Source organism: Notolepis coatsorum (assembly GCF_963971535.1).
Source record: "Notolepis coatsorum genome assembly, chromosome: 1".
In the NCBI taxonomy this organism is placed as follows: Eukaryota; Metazoa; Chordata; class Actinopteri; order Aulopiformes; family Paralepididae; genus Notolepis; species Notolepis coatsorum.
This window is the reverse complement of record NC_140165.1, coordinates 158,255,513-158,278,078: the sequence shown is the minus strand read 5'-3', so window position 1 is coordinate 158,278,078 and position 22,566 is coordinate 158,255,513. Positions and strand designations below refer to the sequence as shown.

The following is a 22,566-nucleotide window of genomic DNA, read 5'->3' as shown; positions in this document are numbered from 1 at the left end:
CAACTATCCCGGACTTGACCACCTTTACTCAAGATCTCCAGTGTCCCTGTTCTCCCAGCTTCCCCCTACAAATCTCCAAGCTCTCCCCAGTCACCACTCCAGCCTACCCCAGTACCCCAGCCTGCTACCACCCACACACACACACTCACTGAGCACACACCCAATCTGGTCTGTTTTTGTTTTACTTATTGCCATTTTTAACTTGTGTTTTATGTATCTGGTTTGCACTTAATTATTGAATACAGCATATATCATTTCACTAAATACTGTTTGCCTGCCTCTTATTTAAACCTTATCACAAGCAAATTTTTTGTAGTGGAGGTTACTGAGAGCTAACCGGTATTGACAATAAGCTTTATTTAGCTTATTTGATTTGTTGACAGGTTTAACCTGTCTGGTGCCCAAAGCACAATTATAACATTTTAATATTTGATTATATTGGGCTGACCACCGCTACAACATACATAAAACACACAACACCCTAATCACACATCCACATACATAAAACACACAACACCCTAATCACACATCCACATACATAAAACACACAACACCCTAATCACACATCCACATACATAAAACACACAACACCCTAATCACACATACATAAAACACACAACACCATAATCACACATCCACCTACATAAAACACACAACACCCGAATCACACATCCACATACATAAAACACACAACACCCTAATCACACATCCACATACATAAAACACACAACACCCTAATCACACATCCACATACATAAAACACACAACACCCTAATCACACATCCACATACATAAAACACACAACACCCTAATCACACATCCACATACATAAAACACACAAAACCCTAATCACACATCCACAAGCATAAAAAAGACCTAATCAGACATCCACATGGATAAAACACAAAACCCTAATCAGACATCCACATACATAAAACACACAACACCCTAATCAGACATCCACAAGCATAAAAAAGACAACACCCTAATCAGACATCCACATACATAAAACACACAACACCATAATCAGACATCCAATAGGGCTGGGCGATATGGCCAAAAACGTTATCGCGATAAAATTATAAAATAATTTTCATATAACTCGATATCGATAATTATCGTCGATATAATGTCTGTCAAGTTTAATTAACTTCTTATGCCCGGCGCCGATGGACGGGCTATTAATAGACTTGTTTTGCTGCTGCGAATGTCTCGAGAGTCGAGTTGATGTCGTCATCAGTCCGCGCACGTTAGCAGTTAGCCAGAGCAAGCGGAGTATCTCATGACAATGTACTAAATATGACCCTAAAATACTCTGTTCCGCCCCAATACATTGCAACGACATCCACCGTATACCCCACACTACTATAACAGTTACCCTCAGAATTCAAAACACACACCAACTCGGCAGGTAAACTGTAAAATAGCGCCGTGCAAGCTAATTATCCTAGCCAGCCTCGTTTCCAAGCGGTGTATTCCATGACAATGTACTAAATATGACCATAAAATACTCTGTTCCACCCCAATACATTGCAACGACGTCCACCGTATAGTCTACTATAAATAAACACAACGTTTATCTTCAGTTCACTTGGTTTATTCAATCAACTTGCATAACACCATTACAGAGCCATTAACGAACAGTAGAACTCCAGCTCGTGGTCGACACAGACTAACTGCGCATGCGTTTCACAGCCTCAAGAGGGCAACCTAGACTACCGTATTGCCAGTAGTAGATGCAAAGAGATTACATGTTAACAATCTCATTCTATCTTTTTAAAGAAATAAACAAAACAAAAATAACATTACCTTGCATGAATCATAAAACAATCACACAGTGACTTAAAACAAAAATGTTTAAATTCCCTGAGTAGTAAACATAAATTAGGGAAACATTTTAGAAACAAATACATAACCAAAAATGTTTTCAATGTTCCATTTCAAACAGACACTTTAACCCAGATCCCATTGTCCTTCACCGAGTGCTTTTAAGAGCACAAGAGCCGAAGCTCCTTTTTTTGTGAGACAGTCAGCGAGCTGAGATTTTGTGTCTGACCAACGCACCTGCTTGATGCGCTTATTCTGAATGAGCTCCTTAATGCTACTGATTTCCAACCTGAGTCTCTTTTCTGTGACTTGTTTCGTGGACTTGAGCGCATCGAACAGAGAGTGATTATCGGTCACACAGATTACAGGGAGTGTATTCAGTCCAGCATTTCCAGTAGTGAGCTCAGAAAATAGTGTGGCTAGAAAAATTGCATTGTCTACCCCATCTGACATGGCAAGGGTTTCCCCTGCAAGTGTACTGCGAACCACACGTCTGATTTTCTTTGAATGCCAACAGAGGGGGGAAAACTTCCCTCTTTCTCCCATAAGTGTTATAAAAGTACCTCCCTGTGTACCTCCGTCTGGGAGGTTTCCAAATGAAGCATCACTGAAAACTATCAAGTTCAAAGCATCATTGTTTCCCAGATGTTGAAATCTGAGTGTCACCTTTTCAGACTTTATCTTACGGATTATCTTATTAGCATCATGAACAGACTGTACTGTTGCCCCTTTTATATTAGAAGCCAAACAACATGAATCAAACATTACATCAGGTCTCGTCTGTTTAGCAACCCATAGGATCTGTCCTATTTTTGATCGTAGCTGCTCTCTCTCAGTTTCATTGAGGGGTTCATTTCTCTGTGTGGCCCGACTTGCTTGTATGGGAATAGGCTCCAGGTTCTCAATGTAACTTTGTTGATGTACCTGAACTTCACCTTTAACAGTTACAAAATCCATTCCTACATAGGAGAACTTTTCATGCTCCTCACGCCCAACCTTGAATGCAGACTGCAGTTGGGGGATCACATTGGATGAAAAGTTTGATGAGCCTGCCCAAAGAAAATCATCTACATGACATGCAAGCACCCCAGTGACCTTACATTGCTCATCCAACCAGTAAAAGACTGCCGGATCCACCTGTGACACTCTACCACCAGTACTCAGCATGATCTCCTTCACGTTGTTGTACCAATATAGTGATGCATCTGCAAGACCATATACACATTTCTTTAGTTTCCATACAACATGTTGACATCCTGCCTCTAGAGGGGGGCGGATATAAATATCCCTGGATAGCTCAATACCCTGCAAGAATGCAGATTTGATGTCCATAGAATGGACTTCCCACTGGTTTTGACATATCACTGATAACATAAGTCTAAGTGAATCTGTGGCACATGTGGGGGAATCTTTCGGTAACTCTTGAATATTCCGCTCTTCAAAACCTCTGGCAACCAGTCGGGCTTTAGGCACGATACCCTTGGGAGTGTCTTTAAGACTACAAACCCATCTGGTGGAAATGAATTTCTGCCCTGCATCTTCAACTTCCTCAAATACATTATTATTGTGCCAGTTCTTTATTTCTTCCTGTTTAGCTGCATCAAATGAGATGTCTTTGGTTACAAGTACATCAGCTTCTCTGTCTTCTGTTTCAATGTTGAGATTATCAACCTGTGAGATATCAACTGATTCCTTTTGCCCATCACTACCATCATTGTCTAGATATACCAGGTTTTATATTTCCCCGTAGCCTTGCCTGATCTCCCTAAGACTCTTGCTTTAAGTAGAGTGTTGTCACCTCTGTTCATATATGTTACCGTCTGTCCTGTTTTTAAACTCACACCTGCAGAAGGGGCAGGATTATTATGGGCATTAGGCCTATGCTCCATTTCAGTTAGAGTTACACCACTCAAAGTGTTTGGTGGATCGATCGCTTCACTTGTACTGGCTTCTTGTTGTTCATGTTCATTCTCTGTATTTTGCTCACTGTCTAAACTACCAGTTGCATTGTTTATACCTTGCTCACTTCCTGCTTCTGTGTCAGCATCAGTTTGTACCATGTGCTCTTCACTAACCTTTGTGTTCACCTTAGAAAGCCTAGAGTGATGCACTCTCACTAGGCAACCACCATGCCTCACAAAAACAACAGCCCCATCCTGACCAATAACTATCCCTGGTCCTTTCCACTCAGTGCATTCAGCTCGTTTGTAATACACCTCGTCACCCATCTCATATTTCTCATCTGTAGGTCTGAGCTGCTTACGTAGTGCTCGTCTTATCCTTTCTGAGCACTCTGCTTCAGTAAATGCTTTTCTAGAGGCATGCAAAGCTGAAATGTGTTCTCCTACTCTAGCACTCATCGTGGTACCTTCTAGCGCAGGTGGTTTATCAACCAGTACAAAAGGTAGGTTGGGGTTCTGGCCAAACACCAGTTGATGAGGACTGTAGCCGTGCACATTGAGCATACTGTTCTTAGCCATGAGAGCCCAGTCCAGGGCTGTTTGCCAGTCACATCCATTTTCCCGTCTGACCTTCAGGATGATGTCGGTGAGGGTCTGATTGTGTCTCTCCAGTAGCCCATTGCTCCAGGGGCTGTATCCTGCCGTGGTTTTTGTCTCAATGTTAAAGTTCTCTGCCATGTCACGGAACTCTGCATTGTTGAATTCTCCTCCATTGTCACTGTAAAGTCTCCGTGGCGGGCCGTGGACGCTGATCCATGTATGAAGAAAAGAGTTCACTATCAGAGGAGTTCTTTGTTTTCACAATGCTTCCAGCGCTGAAACGTGTAAATTGGTCAATGATGTGGAGATACCATAAACTTGGTTCCAACTCGTGCAGGTCCACTGCCACTGTTTCATTGTACTCTGAAGCCAGAGGCAAGCCCACAGCAGGCTTCGGCTTGGTCTTGCTGTACCTCTGGCATATGTCACATTCCTGTACTATTTGTTGTAAAATAGTGTCACAATCTTTGTCTTTATTTCCCGAACTGCGAAGGAGTCGCTGTAGTCTTTCTGCAGAGGCGTGACCAAACTGTTTGTGTAGTTTCAGGAGAACTTTGTGTTTCTCATTTGAGGTCATATTTTCTGTGACTGTAAGGACCTCATCTTCATCCTGGCTGTTTTCTGTGACTGTAAGGACCTCATCCTTAATCTCAATTTGGTTCATTCCTGTGTCCTTGTCTCTGATATCTATACAGTAGTGTCCTGAACTGGTGAGTTCAAGAGGGATATTCTGTTTAAACATCACAGCGCTATCATTCTCCATGTCCAAGATGGTTCCTGCCCTTTTAAGTGATGTCTTACTCAGAAGTAGTGGGATATCAGCTTTGACTACTTCAGTTTTCACTCGACATTTTGTCAGTCCTATTTTGGCAGGCAGTTTCAGTATTCTGGAAGAATGCACTATTTCCATCTCCAAACCGGAATGGTCTGGAGCTTGGGGTTTCACTTTTTACCATCTGGTTCACTTGACTTTGACTGAGATCAGCGACGAAGCTGTCCAACCATTTTTCTCCACACACTGTGCGGGTACATGCAGTGTCAATGATAGCCGTCCCTAAGGACTCAGTTAGGAATACCTCTGTCTCAGACAGTGCGGCAGTAAGCAGTGTGATGTCACATTCCTCTACCCTTGTTCGATCTTCAGTTAGCTTTACTTGCTCACTACTCTTGTGAGGACAGTCTTTAGCCCAATGGAACGTGCTCTGACATATAGCATTTTGATCTCTTACCGAACCTATCCAGTGGGTTGGTACCCTGTGACTGTTGCCTTTGTTGTCCAACTTGTCCAAACTGCTGCGTCGTTGGACGTCTGAATCTTCCTTGTGAGCGTTGCTCCGTGAATAACGCTTCATCGTTAACGTGTATTCCGTTTGATGTGCCGCCGTGCACTCTCCCCCCAAAGATCCTCTTCAACGCGGACTTCATTGCAGCAAACGTTAAATCTGTACACGCAGTCAGCGCTATTTGTCTGTTTTTCTCGTCTAGACAAGCCGTGTCTAAAAGTTTAAAAGCTAACACGGCGTCAGGAAGAGTCATGTCGTACCTTTTCATTCGGTTGTAACGCTGTTCAAAGTCAATCACATAGTCCGCCATGGACATGGAGCTCTCCTTTTTGATACAGTCAAAAAAGGAGTATGCATCGTATGCGCGGTCTCTCTCTTCTTTGAGAAATATGCCATCTAGTTTTGCTAGCAGCATGTCCATACCATTGTTGGTGTTCAAGTCCAAAGCTGGTATTTCCATAGCGATGTCCCTTGCCCTTCCTTCCAGCCCCAGGACAACGGCGAGGGCTTGTTTCTTCTTATCAAGTTCAGTAACCAGCTTCCAAATGGCGATCTCATTTTTCCAACACTCGTATGGTCGAGACTCGTCGAACTTCGGTGGAACTTTGTAGTTAGCAGTAGCCATCTTCTGCTAACCATCCTCTGCTTCCAATGTTAGTCTACTATAAATAAACACGACTAGGGATGCCCCGATCGATCGGCCACCGATCGTTATCGGCCGATAATCAGTATAAATATGCGATCGGTGATCGGTGATAATGCTTTATTTTCGCCGATCGTCAAACCCGATCTCACTCGCTGTCGCTGAGTTCTGTCTCAGACACCGGGGGCTGCGGTGTCTGCTCATCCCTCCAGCCCCTCCCGCACGCATGTAAACACGGGTCTACTCTAGTGAGACGGGACACGGGAGGACGGCGTCTCCCTGAGCTAATGTTAGCTTAGCTACCGTTACAAAATGACCCAGTCAACTATTCACTTTTAGTTTAATACATGATGAGGCATTGTCTAACCGAACGGTATCTAGCCGGCCAGCTACCGATAGCTCCTGACATCAACAAACGCTCCAGCAAGTATAGTAGAGATGTGTATGATACCTGTTAGCTCGCGTTAGCGCAAGTTAGTTCACTGTTCAAAACGAAATGTCCCATTGAACTAAATAATTCACTGAGGCATTGTATTAACGTTATATATCCGGCTAGCAGTAGCTACAGATAGCTCCTGATATCAATGTCTTATAACACTGATTCGATGCGTATTCGAGCTGAGGGCTTGCTGAGCACAGTTAAGTAACGTTATACCAATAGGTCCAGGTGCAGCGCCGGAGAATCCTGGCCGTAGCTCGAGACTACTCGAGTATAGGTCCAGCTGCAGCTCCGGAGAATCCTGGCCGTAGCTGGAGGCTACTAAAGTACACACAGACAGTAGAGCTTGTTGCGTGGTGGCAATGTCTCGCAGATAATACAAGTACAAGTCTAATTATATAATATATATATTTTATAAAAAAAAAAATTATATAAAATATATTTTAATTTCTTTTAATCAAAAACGATCGGTATCGGATCGGTATCGGCCGATATGGCTCACGACGATCGGTGATCGGTATCGGTGGCAAAAAACGTGATCGGGGCATCCCTAAACACGACGTTTATCTTCAGTTCACTTGGTTTATTCAATCAACTTGCATAACACCATTACAGAGCCATTAACGAACAGTAGAACTCCAGCTCGTGGTCGACAGACTAACTGTGCATGCGTTTCACAGCCTCAAGAGGGCAACCTAGACTACCGTATTGCCAGTAGTAGATGCAAAGAGATTACATGTTAACACCCCACACTACTATAACAGTTACCCTCAGAATTCAAAACACACACCAACTCGGCAGGTAAACTGTAAAATAGCGCCGTGCAAGCTAATTATCCTAGCCAGCCTCGTTTCCAAGCGGTGTATTCCATGACAATGTACTAAATATGACCATAAAATACTCTGTTCCGCCCCAATAGATTGCAACGACGTCCACCGTATACCCCACACTACTATAACAGTTACCCTCAGAATTCAAAACACACACCAACTAGGCAGGTAAACTATAAAATAGTGCCGTGCAAGCTAATTATCCTAGCCAGCCTCGTTTGCTACTTGAGCTCTACGTCTCCTTCCGCTGTCGGCCATCTCCTTCACTGATTGGTTGTTAGTGCGTGTGCTCATATCCAAGCTTGGAAAATCGATATATCGAAACTTTGCGACCACGTTTCATGTTTATTTCGAGGAAATAATTTATCGCGATAGTTATCGTTATCGTTTTATCGCCCAGCCCTACATTTACATACATATAAAACACAACACCCTAATCACACATCCACATGGATAAAACACAACACCCTAATCACACGTCCACGTACATAAAACTCACAACACCCTAATCATGCAGCCTGAATACTGATCACTCTGTCAGCCACCATCTAATCTAACTAACTGACTAACCAACTAACCAACCAACCAACCAACCAACCAACCAACCAACCAACTAACTAATGAAGATAGATGGTGACGTAGATGAGGCTACATGTCACGGGCCACGCTGTGTGTGTGTGTGTGTGTGTGTGTGTGTGTGTGTGCATGTCTCTGTGTGCATGTGTGCGTGTGTGTCTGACCAGTAGAGGTACGGTCTCTGAACTGCTCCAGCTTCATCAGCGTGGCGTTGGTCAGCTCGTCCAACTGAAGGTCATCAGGAAGCATGAAGAACTCCGACATGCTGTTCACTGTTATCTAGACACATACACAAAACGGTGCTTATACACAGACATGTTGTCACTTATGTCCTTTATTACAATGTATATTATTTATATTTGACTATTATTTACAGTGTATATTATTTATATTTTACTACTATTTACAGTGTGTGTTATTTATATTTGACTACTATTTACAGTGTCAAACTCAAGGTGCAGTAGTGGAAGCAGATATACAATCACACAAGTAATAAAAGAGAAACATAAAATACTATACAATAAAACAATGTTACAATACTGTACAGTGTACTAGGCTTGGGCGGTATGACGGTATTACGGTATACCAGGGTATTTCGAGATCCCGCCGGTATGATTCTCAATACCGTGACGTCACAGACTGCTATTACAGACAGAGTTGATTGTAGTGCACAGCACGCGCCAGCAGAGGGTTACGTGGCTAATCGTTCTGAGAACTAACGTCTCTGCCTGGCTGGATGCTGGCTAACTAACGTGGCTAATCGTTCTGAGAGCTAACGTCTCTGCATGGCTGGATGCTGGCTAACTAACGTGGCTAATCGTTCTGAGAGCTAACGTCTCTGCATGGCTGGATGCTGGCTAACTAACGTGGCTAATCGTTCTTAGAGCTCAGCTAACGTCTCTGCCTGGCTGGATGCAGGCTAACTAACGTGGCTAATCGTTCTGAGAGATAACGTCTCTGCCTGGCTGGATGCTGGCTAACTAACGTGGCTAATCGTTCTGAGAGCTAACGTCTCTGCATGGCTGGATGCTGGCTAACTAACGTGGCTAATCGTTCTGAGAGCTAACGTCTCTGCATGGCTGGATGCTGGCTAACTACGTGGCTAATCGTTCTGAGAGCTCAGCTAACGTCTCTGCATGGCTGGATGCTGGCTAACTAACGTGGCTAATCGTTCTGAGAGCTAACGTCTCTGCCTGGCTGGATGCTGGCTAACTAACGTGGCTAATCGTTCTGAGAGCTAACGTCTCTGCATGGCTGGATGCTGGCTAACTAACGTGGCTAATCGTTCTGAGAGCTAACGCCTCTGCCTGGCTGGATGCTGGCTAACTAACGTGGCTAATCGTTCTGAGAGCTAACGTCGGTACCTGGCTGGCTAACTGGCTATCGTTCTGTGATTTGTTTACTTGGTAACACGGCCGGGTTGCTAAGGAATTTAGGTGTGAGGTTGAAGAAAGTGCACTTTTAGGTTGAAAGAACCCAACGTGTTTCAATATAAGCATTATGTATGGTGATAACGAGTATATTGTTAGCTCCGCCCCCCCCCCCCCCCCCCCCCCCACGCTGATAAATGAAAGTCATACCATCATATACCGTATACCGGGGTATTATGTCAGCAAGGTATGACGGTATGAAAAAAATGATACCGCCCAAGCCTACAGTGTACAATATAATGATACCGTATAATATATGATATACTGTATATACAAACTCACGGCATCATAGATGATTTCCAGAGGTTGTGATTCTACATGAAGCCTCTGGTCGGCGCTCTCTTCCAGGGGGTTGGTCTCAAACAGGAAGCTTAGCAATGGAATCCCCATTACCGTGGCAGCCTTCCTTGACGACAGCAGGGTGGGCGCGGTTCGGTTACTGGCCAGGCCTGTCACCTCAAACAGGCTGAGCTGGGCCGTTATTCTGGTAGGATGGAAGAGAATATGTCAGTAGCATGGAACTGGTATGCCAGTTCCACAGCCACAATGACTCAACAAGATCTGTTTTATAAAGAGAGTATCAACAAGAGAGCTAGTGTTTTATAAAGACAGTATCAACAAGAGCACTAGTGTTTTATAAAGACAGTTATCAACAAGAACACTAGTGTTTTATAAAGACAGTATCTACAAGATAACTAGTGTTTTATAAAGAGAGTATCAACAAGAAAGCTAGTGTTTTATAAAGACAGTATCAACAAGAGCACTAGTGTTTTATAAAGACCGTTATCAACAAGAGCACTAGTGTTTTATAAAGACAGTATCAACAAGAGCACTAATATTTGATAACGACAGTATCAACAAGAGCACTAGTGTTTTATAAAGACAGTATCAACAAGAGCACTAGTGTTTTATAAAGACAGTATCAACAAGAGCACTAGTGTTTTATAAAGACAGTATCAACAAGAGCACTAGTGTTTTATAAAGACAGTATCAACAAGATCACTAGTTTTATAAAGACAGTATCAACAAGATCACTAGTTTTATAAAGACAGTATCAACAAGAGAGCTAGTGTTTTATAAAGACAGTTATCAACAAAAGCACTAGTGTTTTATAAAGACAGTGTCAACAAGAGAGCTAGTGTTTTATAAATACAGTTATCAACAAGAACACTAGTGTTTTATAGACAGTATCAACAAGAGCACTAGTGTTTTATAAAGACAGTTATCAACAAGAGCACTAGTGTTTTATAAAGACAGTATCAACAAGAGCACTAATATTTTATAAAGACAGTATCAACAAGAGCACTAGTGTTTTATAAAGACAGTATCAACAAGAGCACTGTTTTATAAAGACAGTATCAACAAGAGCACTAGTGTTTTATAAAGACAGTATCAACAAGAGCACTAGTGTTTTATAAAGACAGTATCAACAAGATCACTAGTTTTATAAAGACAGTATCAACAAGATCACTAGTTTTATAAAGACAGTATCAACAAGAGAGCTAGTGTTTTATAAAGACAGTTATCAACAAAAGCACTAGTGTTTTATAAAGACAGTGTCAACAAGAGAGCTAGTGTTTTATAAATACAGTTATCAACAAGAACACTAGTGTTTTATAGACAGTATCAACAAGAGCACTAGTGTTTTATAAAGACAGTTTATCAACAAGAGCACTAGTGTTTTATAAAGACAGTATCAACAAGAGCACTAATATTTTATAAAGACAGTATCAACAAGAGCACTAGTGTTTTATAAAGACAATATCAACAAGAGCACTAGTGTTTTATAAAGACAGTATCAACAAGAGCACTAGTGTTTTATGAAGACAGTATCAACAAGAGCACTAGTGTTTTATAAAGACAGTATCAACAAGATCACTAGTTTTATAAAGACAGTATCAACAAGATCACTAGTTTTATAAAGACAGTATCAACAAGAAAGCTAGTGTTTTATAAAGACAGTTATCAACAAAAGCACTAGTGTTTTATAAAGACATTGTCAACAAGAGAGCTAGTGTTTTATAAACACAGTTATCAACAAGAACACTAGTGTTTTATAGACAGTATCAACAAGAGCACTAGTGTTTTATAAAGACAGTTATCAACAAGAGCACCCGTGTTTTATAAAGACAGTATCAACAAGAGCACTAATATTTTATAAAGACAGTATCAACAAGAGCACTAGTGTTTTATAAAGACAGTATCAACAAGAGCACTAGTGTTTTATAAAGACAGTATCAACAAGAGCACTAGTGTTTTATAAAGACAGTTATCAACAAGAACACTAGTGTTTTATAAAGACAGTTATCAACAAGAACACTAGTGTTTTATAAAGACAGTATCTACAAGATAACTAGTGTTTTATAAAGAGAGTATCAACAAGAAAGCTAGTGTTTTATAAAGACAGTATCAACAAGAGAGCTAGTGTTTTATAAAGACAGTTATCAACAAAAGCACTAGTGTTGTATAAAGACAGTGTCAACAAGAGAGCTAGTGTTTTATAAATACAGTTATCAACAAGAACACTAGTGTTTTATAGACAGTATCAACAGGAGCACTAGTGTTTTATAAAGACAGTTATCAACAAGAGCACTAGTGTTTTATAAAGACAGTATCAACAAGAGCACTAATATTTGATAAAGACAGTATCAACAAGAGCACTAGTGTTTTATAAAGACAGTATCAACAAGAGCACTAGTGTTTTATAAAGACAGTATCAACAAGAGCACTAGTGTTTTATAAAGACAGTATCAACAAGAGCACTAGTGTTTTATAAAGAGAGTATCAACAAGATCACTAGTTTTATAAAGACAGTATCAACAAGATCACTAGTTTTATAAAGACAGTATCAACAAGAGAGCTAGTGTTTTATAAAGACAGTTATCAACAAAAGCACTAGTGTTTTATAAAGACAGTGTCAACAAGAGAGCTAGTGTTTTATAAATACAGTTATCAACAAGAACACTAGTGTTTTATAGACAGTATCAACAAGAGCACTAGTGTTTTATAAAGACAGTTATCAACAAGAGCACTAGTGTTTTATAAAGACAGTATCAACAAGAGCACTAATATTTTATAAAGACAGTATCAACAAGAGCACTAGTGTTTTATAAAGACAGTATCAACAAGAGCACTAGTGTTTTATAAAGACAGTATCAACAAGAGCACTAGTGTTTTATAAAGACAGTATCAACAAGAGCACTAGTGTTTTATAAAGACAGTATCAACAAGATCACTAGTTTTATAAAGACAGTATCAACAAGATCACTAGTTTTATAAAGACAGTATCAACAAGAGAGCTAGTGTTTTATAAAGACAGTTATCAACAAAAGCACTAGTGTTTTATAAAGACAGTGTCAACAAGAGAGCTAGTGTTTTATACAGTTATCAACAAGAACACTAGTGTTTTATAGACAGTATCAACAAGAGCACTAGTGTTTTATAAAGACAGTTATCAACAAGAGCACTAGTGTTTTATAAAGACAGTATCAACAAGAGCACTAATATTTTATAAAGACAGTATCAACAAGAGCACTAGTGTTTTATAAAGACAGTATCAACAAGAGCACTGTTTTATAAAGACAGTATCAACAAGAGCACTAGTGTTTTATAAAGACAGTATCAACAAGAGCACTAGTGTTTTATAAAGACAGTATCAACAAGATCCCTAGTTTTATAAAGACAGTATCAACAAGAACACTAGTGTTTTATAAAGACAGTATCAACAAGAACACTAGTGTTTTATAAAGACAGTTATCAACAAGAACACTAGTGTTTTATAAAGACAGTATCAACACGAACTCTAGTGTTTTATAAAGACAGTATCAACACGAACTCTAGTGTTTTATAAAGACAGTGTCAACAAGAACAATAGTGTTTTATAAAGACAGTATCAACAAGAACACTAGTGTTTTATAAAGACAGTATCAACAAGAGCACTAGTGTTTTATAAAGACAGTTATCAACAAGAACACTAGTGTTTTATAAAGACAGTATCAACACTAACTCTAGTGTTTTATAAAGACAGTATCAACACGAACTCTAGTGTTTTATAAAGACAGTGTCAACAAGAACAATAGTGTTTTATAAAGACAGTATCAACAAGAACACTAGTGTTTTATAAAGACAGTGTCAACAAGAGAGCTAGTGTTTTATAAATACAGTTATCAACAAGAACACTAGTGTTTTATAGACAGTATCAACAAGAGCACTAGTGTTTTATAAAGACAGTTATCAACAAGAGCACTAGTGTTTTATAAAGACAGTATCAACAAGAGCACTAATATTTGATAAAGACAGTATCAACAAGAGCACTAGTGTTTTATAAAGACAGTATCAACAAGAGCACTAGTGTTTTATAAAGACAGTATCAACAAGAGCACTAGTGTTTTATAAAGACAGTATCAACAAGAGCACTAGTGTTTTATAAAGACAGTATCAACAAGATCACTAGTTTTATAAAGACAGTATCAACAAGATCACTAGTTTTATAAAGACAGTATCAACAAGAGAGCTAGTGTTTTATAAAGACAGTTATCAACAAAAGCACTAGTGTTTTATAAAGACAGTATCAACAAGAGCACTAATATTTTATAAAGACAGTATCAACAAGAGCACTAGTGTTTTATAAAGACAGTATCAACAAGAGCACTGTTTTATAAAGACAGTATCAACAAGAGCACTAGTGTTTTATAAAGACAGTATCAACAAGAGCACTAGTGTTTTATAAAGACAGTATCAACAAGATCCCTAGTTTTATAAAGACAGTATCAACAAGAACACTAGTGTTTTATAAAGACAGTATCAACAAGAACACTAGTGTTTTATAAAGACAGTTATCAACAAGAACACTAGTGTTTTATAAAGACAGTATCAACACGAACTCTAGTGTTTTATAAAGACAGTGTCAACAAGAACAATAGTGTTTTATAAAGACAGTATCAACAAGATCACTAGTTTTATAAAGACAGTATCAACAAGATCACTAGTTTTATAAAGACAGTATCAACAAGAGAGCTAGTGTTTTATAAAGACAGTTATCAACAAAAGCACTAGTGTTTTATAAAGACAGTGTCAACAAGAGAGCTAGTGTTTTATAAATACAGTTATCAACAAGAACACTAGTGTTTTATAGACAGTATCAACAAGAGCACTAGTGTTTTATAAAGACAGTTATCAACAAGAGCACTAGTGTTTTATAAAGACAGTATCAACAAGAGCACTAATATTTGATAAAGACAGTATCAACAAGAGCACTAGTGTTTTATAAAGACAGTATCAACAAGAGCACTAGTGTTTTATAAAGACAGTATCAACAAGAGCACTAGTGTTTTATAAAGACAGTATCAACAAGAGCACTAGTGTTTTATAAAGACAGTATCAACAAGATCACTAGTTTTATAAAGACAGTATCAACAAGATCACTAGTTTTATAAAGACAGTATCAACAAGAGAGCTAGTGTTTTATAAAGACAGTTATCAACAAAAGCACTAGTGTTTTATAAAGACAGTGTCAACAAGAGAGCTAGTGTTTTATAAATACAGTTATCAACAAGAACACTAGTGTTTTATAGACAGTATCAACAAGAGCACTAGTGTTTTATAAAGACAGTTTATCAACAAGAGCACTAGTGTTTTATAAAGACAGTATCAACAAGAGCACTAATATTTTATAAAGACAGTATCAACAAGAGCACTAGTGTTTTATAAAGACAGTATCAACAAGAGCACTAGTGTTTTATAAAGACAGTATCAACAAGAGCACTAGTGTTTTATAAAGACAGTATCAACAAGAGCACTAGTGTTTTATAAAGACAGTATCAACAAGAGCACTAATATTTGATAAAGACAGTATCAACAAGAGCACTAGTGTTTTATAAAGACAGTATCAACAAGAGCACTAGTGTTTTATAAAGACAGTATCAACAAGAGCACTAGTGTTTTATAAAGACAGTATCAACAAGAGCACTAGTGTTTTATAAAGACAGTATCAACAAGATCACTAGTTTTATAAAGACAGTATCAACAAGATCACTAGTTTTATAAAGACAGTATCAACAAGAGAGCTAGTGTTTTATAAAGACAGTTATCAACAAAAGCACTAGTGTTTTATAAAGACAGTATCAACAAGAGCACTAATATTTTATAAAGACAGTATCAACAAGAGCACTAGTGTTTTATAAAGACAGTATCAACAAGAGCACTGTTTTATAAAGACAGTATCAACAAGAGCACTAGTGTTTTATAAAGACAGTATCAACAAGAGCACTAGTGTTTTATAAAGACAGTATCAACAAGATCCCTAGTTTTATAAAGACAGTATCAACAAGAACACTAGTGTTTTATAAAGACAGTATCAACAAGAACACTAGTGTTTTATAAAGACAGTTATCAACAAGAACACTAGTGTTTTATAAAGACAGTATCAACACGAACTCTAGTGTTTTATAAAGACAGTATCAACACGAACTCTAGTGTTTTATAAAGACAGTGTCAACAAGAACAATAGTGTTTTATAAAGACAGTATCAACAAGATCACTAGTTTTATAAAGACAGTATCAACAAGATCACTAGTTTTATAAAGACAGTATCAACAAGAGAGCTAGTGTTTTATAAAGACAGTTATCAACAAAAGCACTAGTGTTTTATAAAGACAGTGTCAACAAGAGAGCTAGTGTTTTATAAATACAGTTATCAACAAGAACACTAGTGTTTTATAGACAGTATCAACAAGAGCACTAGTGTTTTATAAAGACAGTTATCAACAAGAGCACTAGTGTTTTATAAAGACAGTATCAACAAGAGCACTAATATTTGATAAAGACAGTATCAACAAGAGCACTAGTGTTTTATAAAGACAGTATCAACAAGAGCACTAGTGTTTTATAAAGACAGTATCAACAAGAGCACTAGTGTTTTATAAAGACAGTATCAACAAGAGCACTAGTGTTTTATAAAGACAGTATCAACAAGATCACTAGTTTTATAAAGACAGTATCAACAAGATCACTAGTTTTATAAAGACAGTATCAACAAGAGAGCTAGTGTTTTATAAAGACAGTTATCAACAAAAGCACTAGTGTTTTATAAAGACAGTGTCAACAAGAGAGCTAGTGTTTTATAAATACAGTTATCAACAAGAACACTAGTGTTTTATAGACAGTATCAACAAGAGCACTAGTGTTTTATAAAGACAGTTTATCAACAAGAGCACTAGTGTTTTATAAAGACAGTATCAACAAGAGCACTAATATTTTATAAAGACAGTATCAACAAGAGCACTAGTGTTTTATAAAGACAGTATCAACAAGAGCACTAGTGTTTTATAAAGACAGTATCAACAAGAGCACTAGTGTTTTATAAAGACAGTATCAACAAGAGCACTAGTGTTTTATAAAGACAGTATCAACAAGAGCACTAATATTTGATAAAGACAGTATCAACAAGAGCACTAGTGTTTTATAAAGACAGTATCAACAAGAGCACTAGTGTTTTATAAAGACAGTATCAACAAGAGCACTAGTGTTTTATAAAGACAGTATCAACAAGAGCACTAGTGTTTTATAAAGACAGTATCAACAAGATCACTAGTTTTATAAAGACAGTATCAACAAGATCACTAGTTTTATAAAGACAGTATCAACAAGAGAGCTAGTGTTTTATAAAGACAGTTATCAACAAAAGCACTAGTGTTTTATAAAGACAGTATCAACAAGAGCACTAATATTTTATAAAGACAGTATCAACAAGAGCACTAGTGTTTTATAAAGACAGTATCAACAAGAGCACTGTTTTATAAAGACAGTATCAACAAGAGCACTAGTGTTTTATAAAGACAGTATCAACAAGAGCACTAGTGTTTTATAAAGACAGTATCAACAAGATCCCTAGTTTTATAAAGACAGTATCAACAAGAACACTAGTGTTTTATAAAGACAGTATCAACAAGAACACTAGTGTTTTATAAAGACAGTTATCAACAAGAACACTAGTGTTTTATAAAGACAGTATCAACACGAACTCTAGTGTTTTATAAAGACAGTATCAACACGAACTCTAGTGTTTTATAAAGACAGTGTCAACAAGAACAATAGTGTTTTAAGGGCGGCTAGGTGGTGTAGTGGGCAAGGCACTCGCCACCAATGTGGAGACGCTGGGTTCGCGTGTTCGAATCCAGCTCTCCACATTGTTTTCAGTTTAGCTGGTCGTCCGCAGTAATACACATTGGCCGTATTACGGGGAGGGAAACTGAAGGGTGGGGATCGAACGTTGTGAACAAGCGACTCCTACAAGTCGGTTGGTGCGCCTGCGCAGTAGAATCAGGAAGTGTCGGGGGCAGCGTGAGCCTCCCACGCGTTACTCCTCGACACTGAGAGATCGAGCTGCGCAGGTGAAAAGATGCGACTGCTGTTACCTCAAGTACCGGAGGGGACTTGTGCTATGTATGACTTAGTCCACATTGCAGCCGGCTTGTGGGAGGCAAGAAACAGCGTTCGTGACAGGGGAGGGTTGAATTGGATGATACGAAAATTGGGATGGGAGAAAAATATAGAAAATGGGAGAAAAAGTGGATCAAAAAAAAAAAAGAACAATAGTGTTTTATAAAGACAGTATCAACAAGATCACTAGTTTTATAAAGACAGTATCAACAAGATCACTAGTTTTATAAAGACAGTATCAACAAGAGAGCTAGTGTTTTATAAAGACAGTTATCAACAAAAGCACTAGTGTTTTATAAAGACAGTGTCAACAAGAGAGCTAGTGTTTTATAAATACAGTTATCAACAAGAACACTAGTGTTTTATAGACAGTATCAACAAGAGCACTAGTGTTTTATAAAGACAGTTATCAACAAGAGCACTAGTGTTTTATAAAGACAGTATCAACAAGAGCACTAATATTTGATAAAGACAGTATCAACAAGAGCACTAGTGTTTTATAAAGACAGTATCAACAAGAGCACTAGTGTTTTATAAAGACAGTATCAACAAGAGCACTAGTGTTTTATAAAGACAGTATCAACAAGAGCACTAGTGTTTTATAAAGACAGTATCAACAAGATCACTAGTTTTATAAAGACAGTATCAACAAGATCACTAGTTTTATAAAGACAGTATCAACAAGATCACTAGTTTTATAAAGACAGTATCAACAAGAGAGCTAGTGTTTTATAAAGACAGTGTCAACAAGAGAGCTAGTGTTTTATAAATACAGTTATCAACAAGAACACTAGTGTTTTATAGACAGTATCAACAAGAGCACTAGTGTTTTATAAAGACAGTTTATCAACAAGAGCACTAGTGTTTTATAAAGACAGTATCAACAAGAGCACTAGTGTTTTATAAAGACAGTTTATCAACAAGAGCACTAGTGTTTTATAAAGACAGTATCAACAAGAGCACTAATATTTTATAAAGACAGTATCAACAAGAGCACTAGTGTTTTATAAAGACAGTATCAACAAGAGCACTAGTGTTTTATAAAGACAGTATCAACAAGAGCACTAGTGTTTTATAAAGACAGTATCAACAAGAGCACTAGTGTTTTATAAAGACAGTATCAACAAGATCACTAGTTTTATAAAGACAGTATCAACAAGATCACTAGTTTTATAAAGACAGTATCAACAAGAAAGCTAGTGTTTTATAAAGACAGTTATCAACAAAAGCACTAGTGTTTTATAAAGACATTGTCAACAAGAGAGCTAGTGTTTTATAAATACAGTTATCAACAAGAACACTAGTGTTTTATAGACAGTATCAACAAGAGCACTAGTGTTTTATAAAGACAGTTATCAACAAGAGCACCAGTGTTTTATAAAGACAGTATCAACAAGAGCACTAATATTTTATAAAGACAGTATCAACAAGAGCACTAGTGTTTTATAAAGACAGTATCAACAAGAGCACTAGTGTTTTATAAAGACAGTATCAACAAGAGCACTAGTGTTTTATAAAGACAGTTATCAACAAGAACACTAGTGTTTTATAAAGACAGTTATCAACAAGAACACTAGTGTTTTATAAAGACAGTATCTACAAGATAACTAGTGTTTTATAAAGAGAGTATCAACAAGAAAGCTAGTGTTTTATAAAGACAGTATCAACAAGAGAGCTAGTGTTTTATAAAGACAGTTATCAACAAAAGCACTAGTGTTGTATAAAGACAGTGTCAACAAGAGAGCTAGTGTTTTATAAATAGTTATCAACAAGAACACTAGTGTTTTATAGACAGTATCAACAGGAGCACTAGTGTTTTATAAAGACAGTTATCAACAAGAGCACTAGTGTTTTATAAAGACAGTATCAACAAGAGCACTAATATTTGATAAAGACAGTATCAACAAGAGCACTAGTGTTTTATAAAGACAGTATCAACAAGAGCACTAGTGTTTTATAAAGACAGTATCAACAAGAGCACTAGTGTTTTATAAAGACAGTATCAACAAGAGCACTAGTGTTTTATAAAGAGAGTATCAACAAGATCACTAGTTTTATAAAGACAGTATCAACAAGATCACTAGTTTTATAAAGACAGTATCAACAAGAGAGCTAGTGTTTTATAAAGACAGTTATCAACAAAAGCACTAGTGTTTTATAAAGACAGTGTCAACAAGAGAGCTAGTGTTTTATAAATACAGTTATCACCAAGAACACTAGTGTTTTATAGACAGTATCAACAAGAGCACTAGTGTTTTATAAAGACAGTTATCAACAAGAGCACTAGTGTTTTATAAAGACAGTATCAACAAGAGCACTAATATTTTATAAAGACAGTATCAACAAGAGCACTAGTGTTTTATAAAGACAGTATCAACAAGAGCACTAGTGTTTTATAAAGACAGTATCAACAAGAGCACTAGTGTTTTATAAAGACAGTATCAACAAGAGCACTAGTGTTTTATAAAGACAGTATCAACAAGATCACTAGTTTTATAAAGACAGTATCAACAAGATCACTAGTTTTATAAAGACAGTATCAACAAGAGAGCTAGTGTTTTATAAAGACAGTTATCAACAAAAGCACTAGTGTTTTATAAAGACAGTGTCAACAAGAGAGCTAGTGTTTTATAAATACAGTTATCAACAAGAACACTAGTGTTTTATAGACAGTATCAACAAGAGCACTAGTGTTTTATAAAGACAGTTATCAACAAGAGCACTAGTGTTTTATAAAGACAGTATCAACAAGAGCACTAATATTTTATAAAGACAGTATCAACAAGAGCACTAGTGTTTTATAAAGACAGTATCAACAAGAGCACTGTTTTATAAAGACAGTATCAACAAGAGCACTAGTGTTTTATAAAGACAGTATCAACAAGAGCACTAGTGTTTTATAAAGACAGTATCAACAAGATCACTAGTTTTATAAAGACAGTATCAACAAGATCACTAGTTTTATAAAGACAGTATCAACAAGAGAGCTAGTGTTTTATAAAGACAGTTATCAACAAAAGCACTAGTGTTTTATAAAGACAGTGTCAACAAGAGAGCTAGTGTTTTATAAATACAGTTATCAACAAGAACACTAGTGTTTTATAGACAGTATCAACAAGAGCACTAGTGTTTTATTATGACAGTTTATCAACAAGAGCACTAGTGTTTTATAAAGACAGTATCAACAAGAGCACTAATATTTTATAAAGACAGTATCAACAAGAGCACTAGTGTTTTATAAAGACAGTATCAACAAGAGCACTAGTGTTTTATAAAGACAGTATCAACAAGAGCACTAGTGTTTTATGAAGACAGTATCAACAAGAGCACTAGTGTTTTATAAAGACAGTATCAACAAGATCACTAGTTTTATAAAGACAGTATCAACAAGATCACTAGTTTTATAAAGACAGTATCAACAAGAAAGCTAGTGTTTTATAAAGACAGTTATCAACAAAAGCACTAGTGTTTTATAAAGACATTGTCAACAAGAGAGCTAGTGTTTTATAAACACAGTTATCAACAAGAACACTAGTGTTTTATAGACAGTATCAACAAGAGCACTAGTGTTTTATAAAGACAGTTATCAACAAGAGCACCCGTGTTTTATAAAGACAGTATCAACAAGAGCACTAATATTTTATAAAGACAGTATCAACAAGAGCACTAGTGTTTTATAAAGACAGTATCAACAAGAGCACTAGTGTTTTATAAAGACAGTATCAACAAGAGCACTAGTGTTTTATAAAGACAGTTATCAACAAGAACACTAGTGTTTTATAAAGACAGTTATCAACAAGAACACTAGTGTTTTATAAAGACAGTATCTACAAGATAACTAGTGTTTTATAAAGAGAGTATCAACAAGAAAGCTAGTGTTTTATAAAGACAGTATCAACAAGAGAGCTAGTGTTTTATAAAGACAGTTATCAACAAAAGCACTAGTGTTGTATAAAGACAGTATCAACAAGAGCACTAGTGTTTTATAAAGACAGTATCAACAAGATCACTAGTTTTATAAAGACAGTATCAACAAGATCACTAGTTTTATAAAGACAGTATCAACAAGAAAGCTAGTGTTTTATAAAGACAGTTATCAACAAAAGCACTAGTGTTTTATAAAGACATTGTCAACAAGAGAGCTAGTGTTTTATAAATACAGTTATCAACAAGAACACTAGTGTTTTATAGACAGTATCAACAGGAGCACTAGTGTTTTATAAAGACAGTTATCAACAAGAGCACTAGTGTTTTATAAAGACAGTATCAACAAGAGCACTAATATTTGATAAAGACAGTATCAACAAGAGCACTAGTGTTTTATAAAGACAGTATCAACAAGAGCACTAGTGTTTTATAAAGACAGTATCAACAAGAGCACTAGTGTTTTATAAAGACAGTATCAACAAGAGCACTAGTGTTTTATAAAGAGAGTATCAACAAGATCACTAGTTTTATAAAGACAGTATCAACAAGATCACTAGTTTTATAAAGACAGTATCAACAAGAGAGCTAGTGTTTTATAAAGACAGTTATCAACAAAAGCACTAGTGTTTTATAAAGACAGTGTCAACAAGAGAGCTAGTGTTTTATAAATA

The 22,566-nt window shown here is 37.1% G+C and overlaps 1 protein-coding gene across 1 annotated transcript in view; it reads right to left on the bottom strand.

The window, feature by feature from the left end:
* The window catches only part of vps13a (vacuolar protein sorting 13 homolog A), a 381,735-nt gene that overhangs the window by 236,453 nt on the left and 122,716 nt on the right, over window positions 1-22,566 (bottom strand). Inside the window, 2 exon segments of the mRNA XM_084308048.1 lie at window positions 8,264-8,378; window positions 9,812-10,013. Coding sequence (XP_084164174.1) covers window positions 8,264-8,378; window positions 9,812-10,013 — 317 coding nt within the window.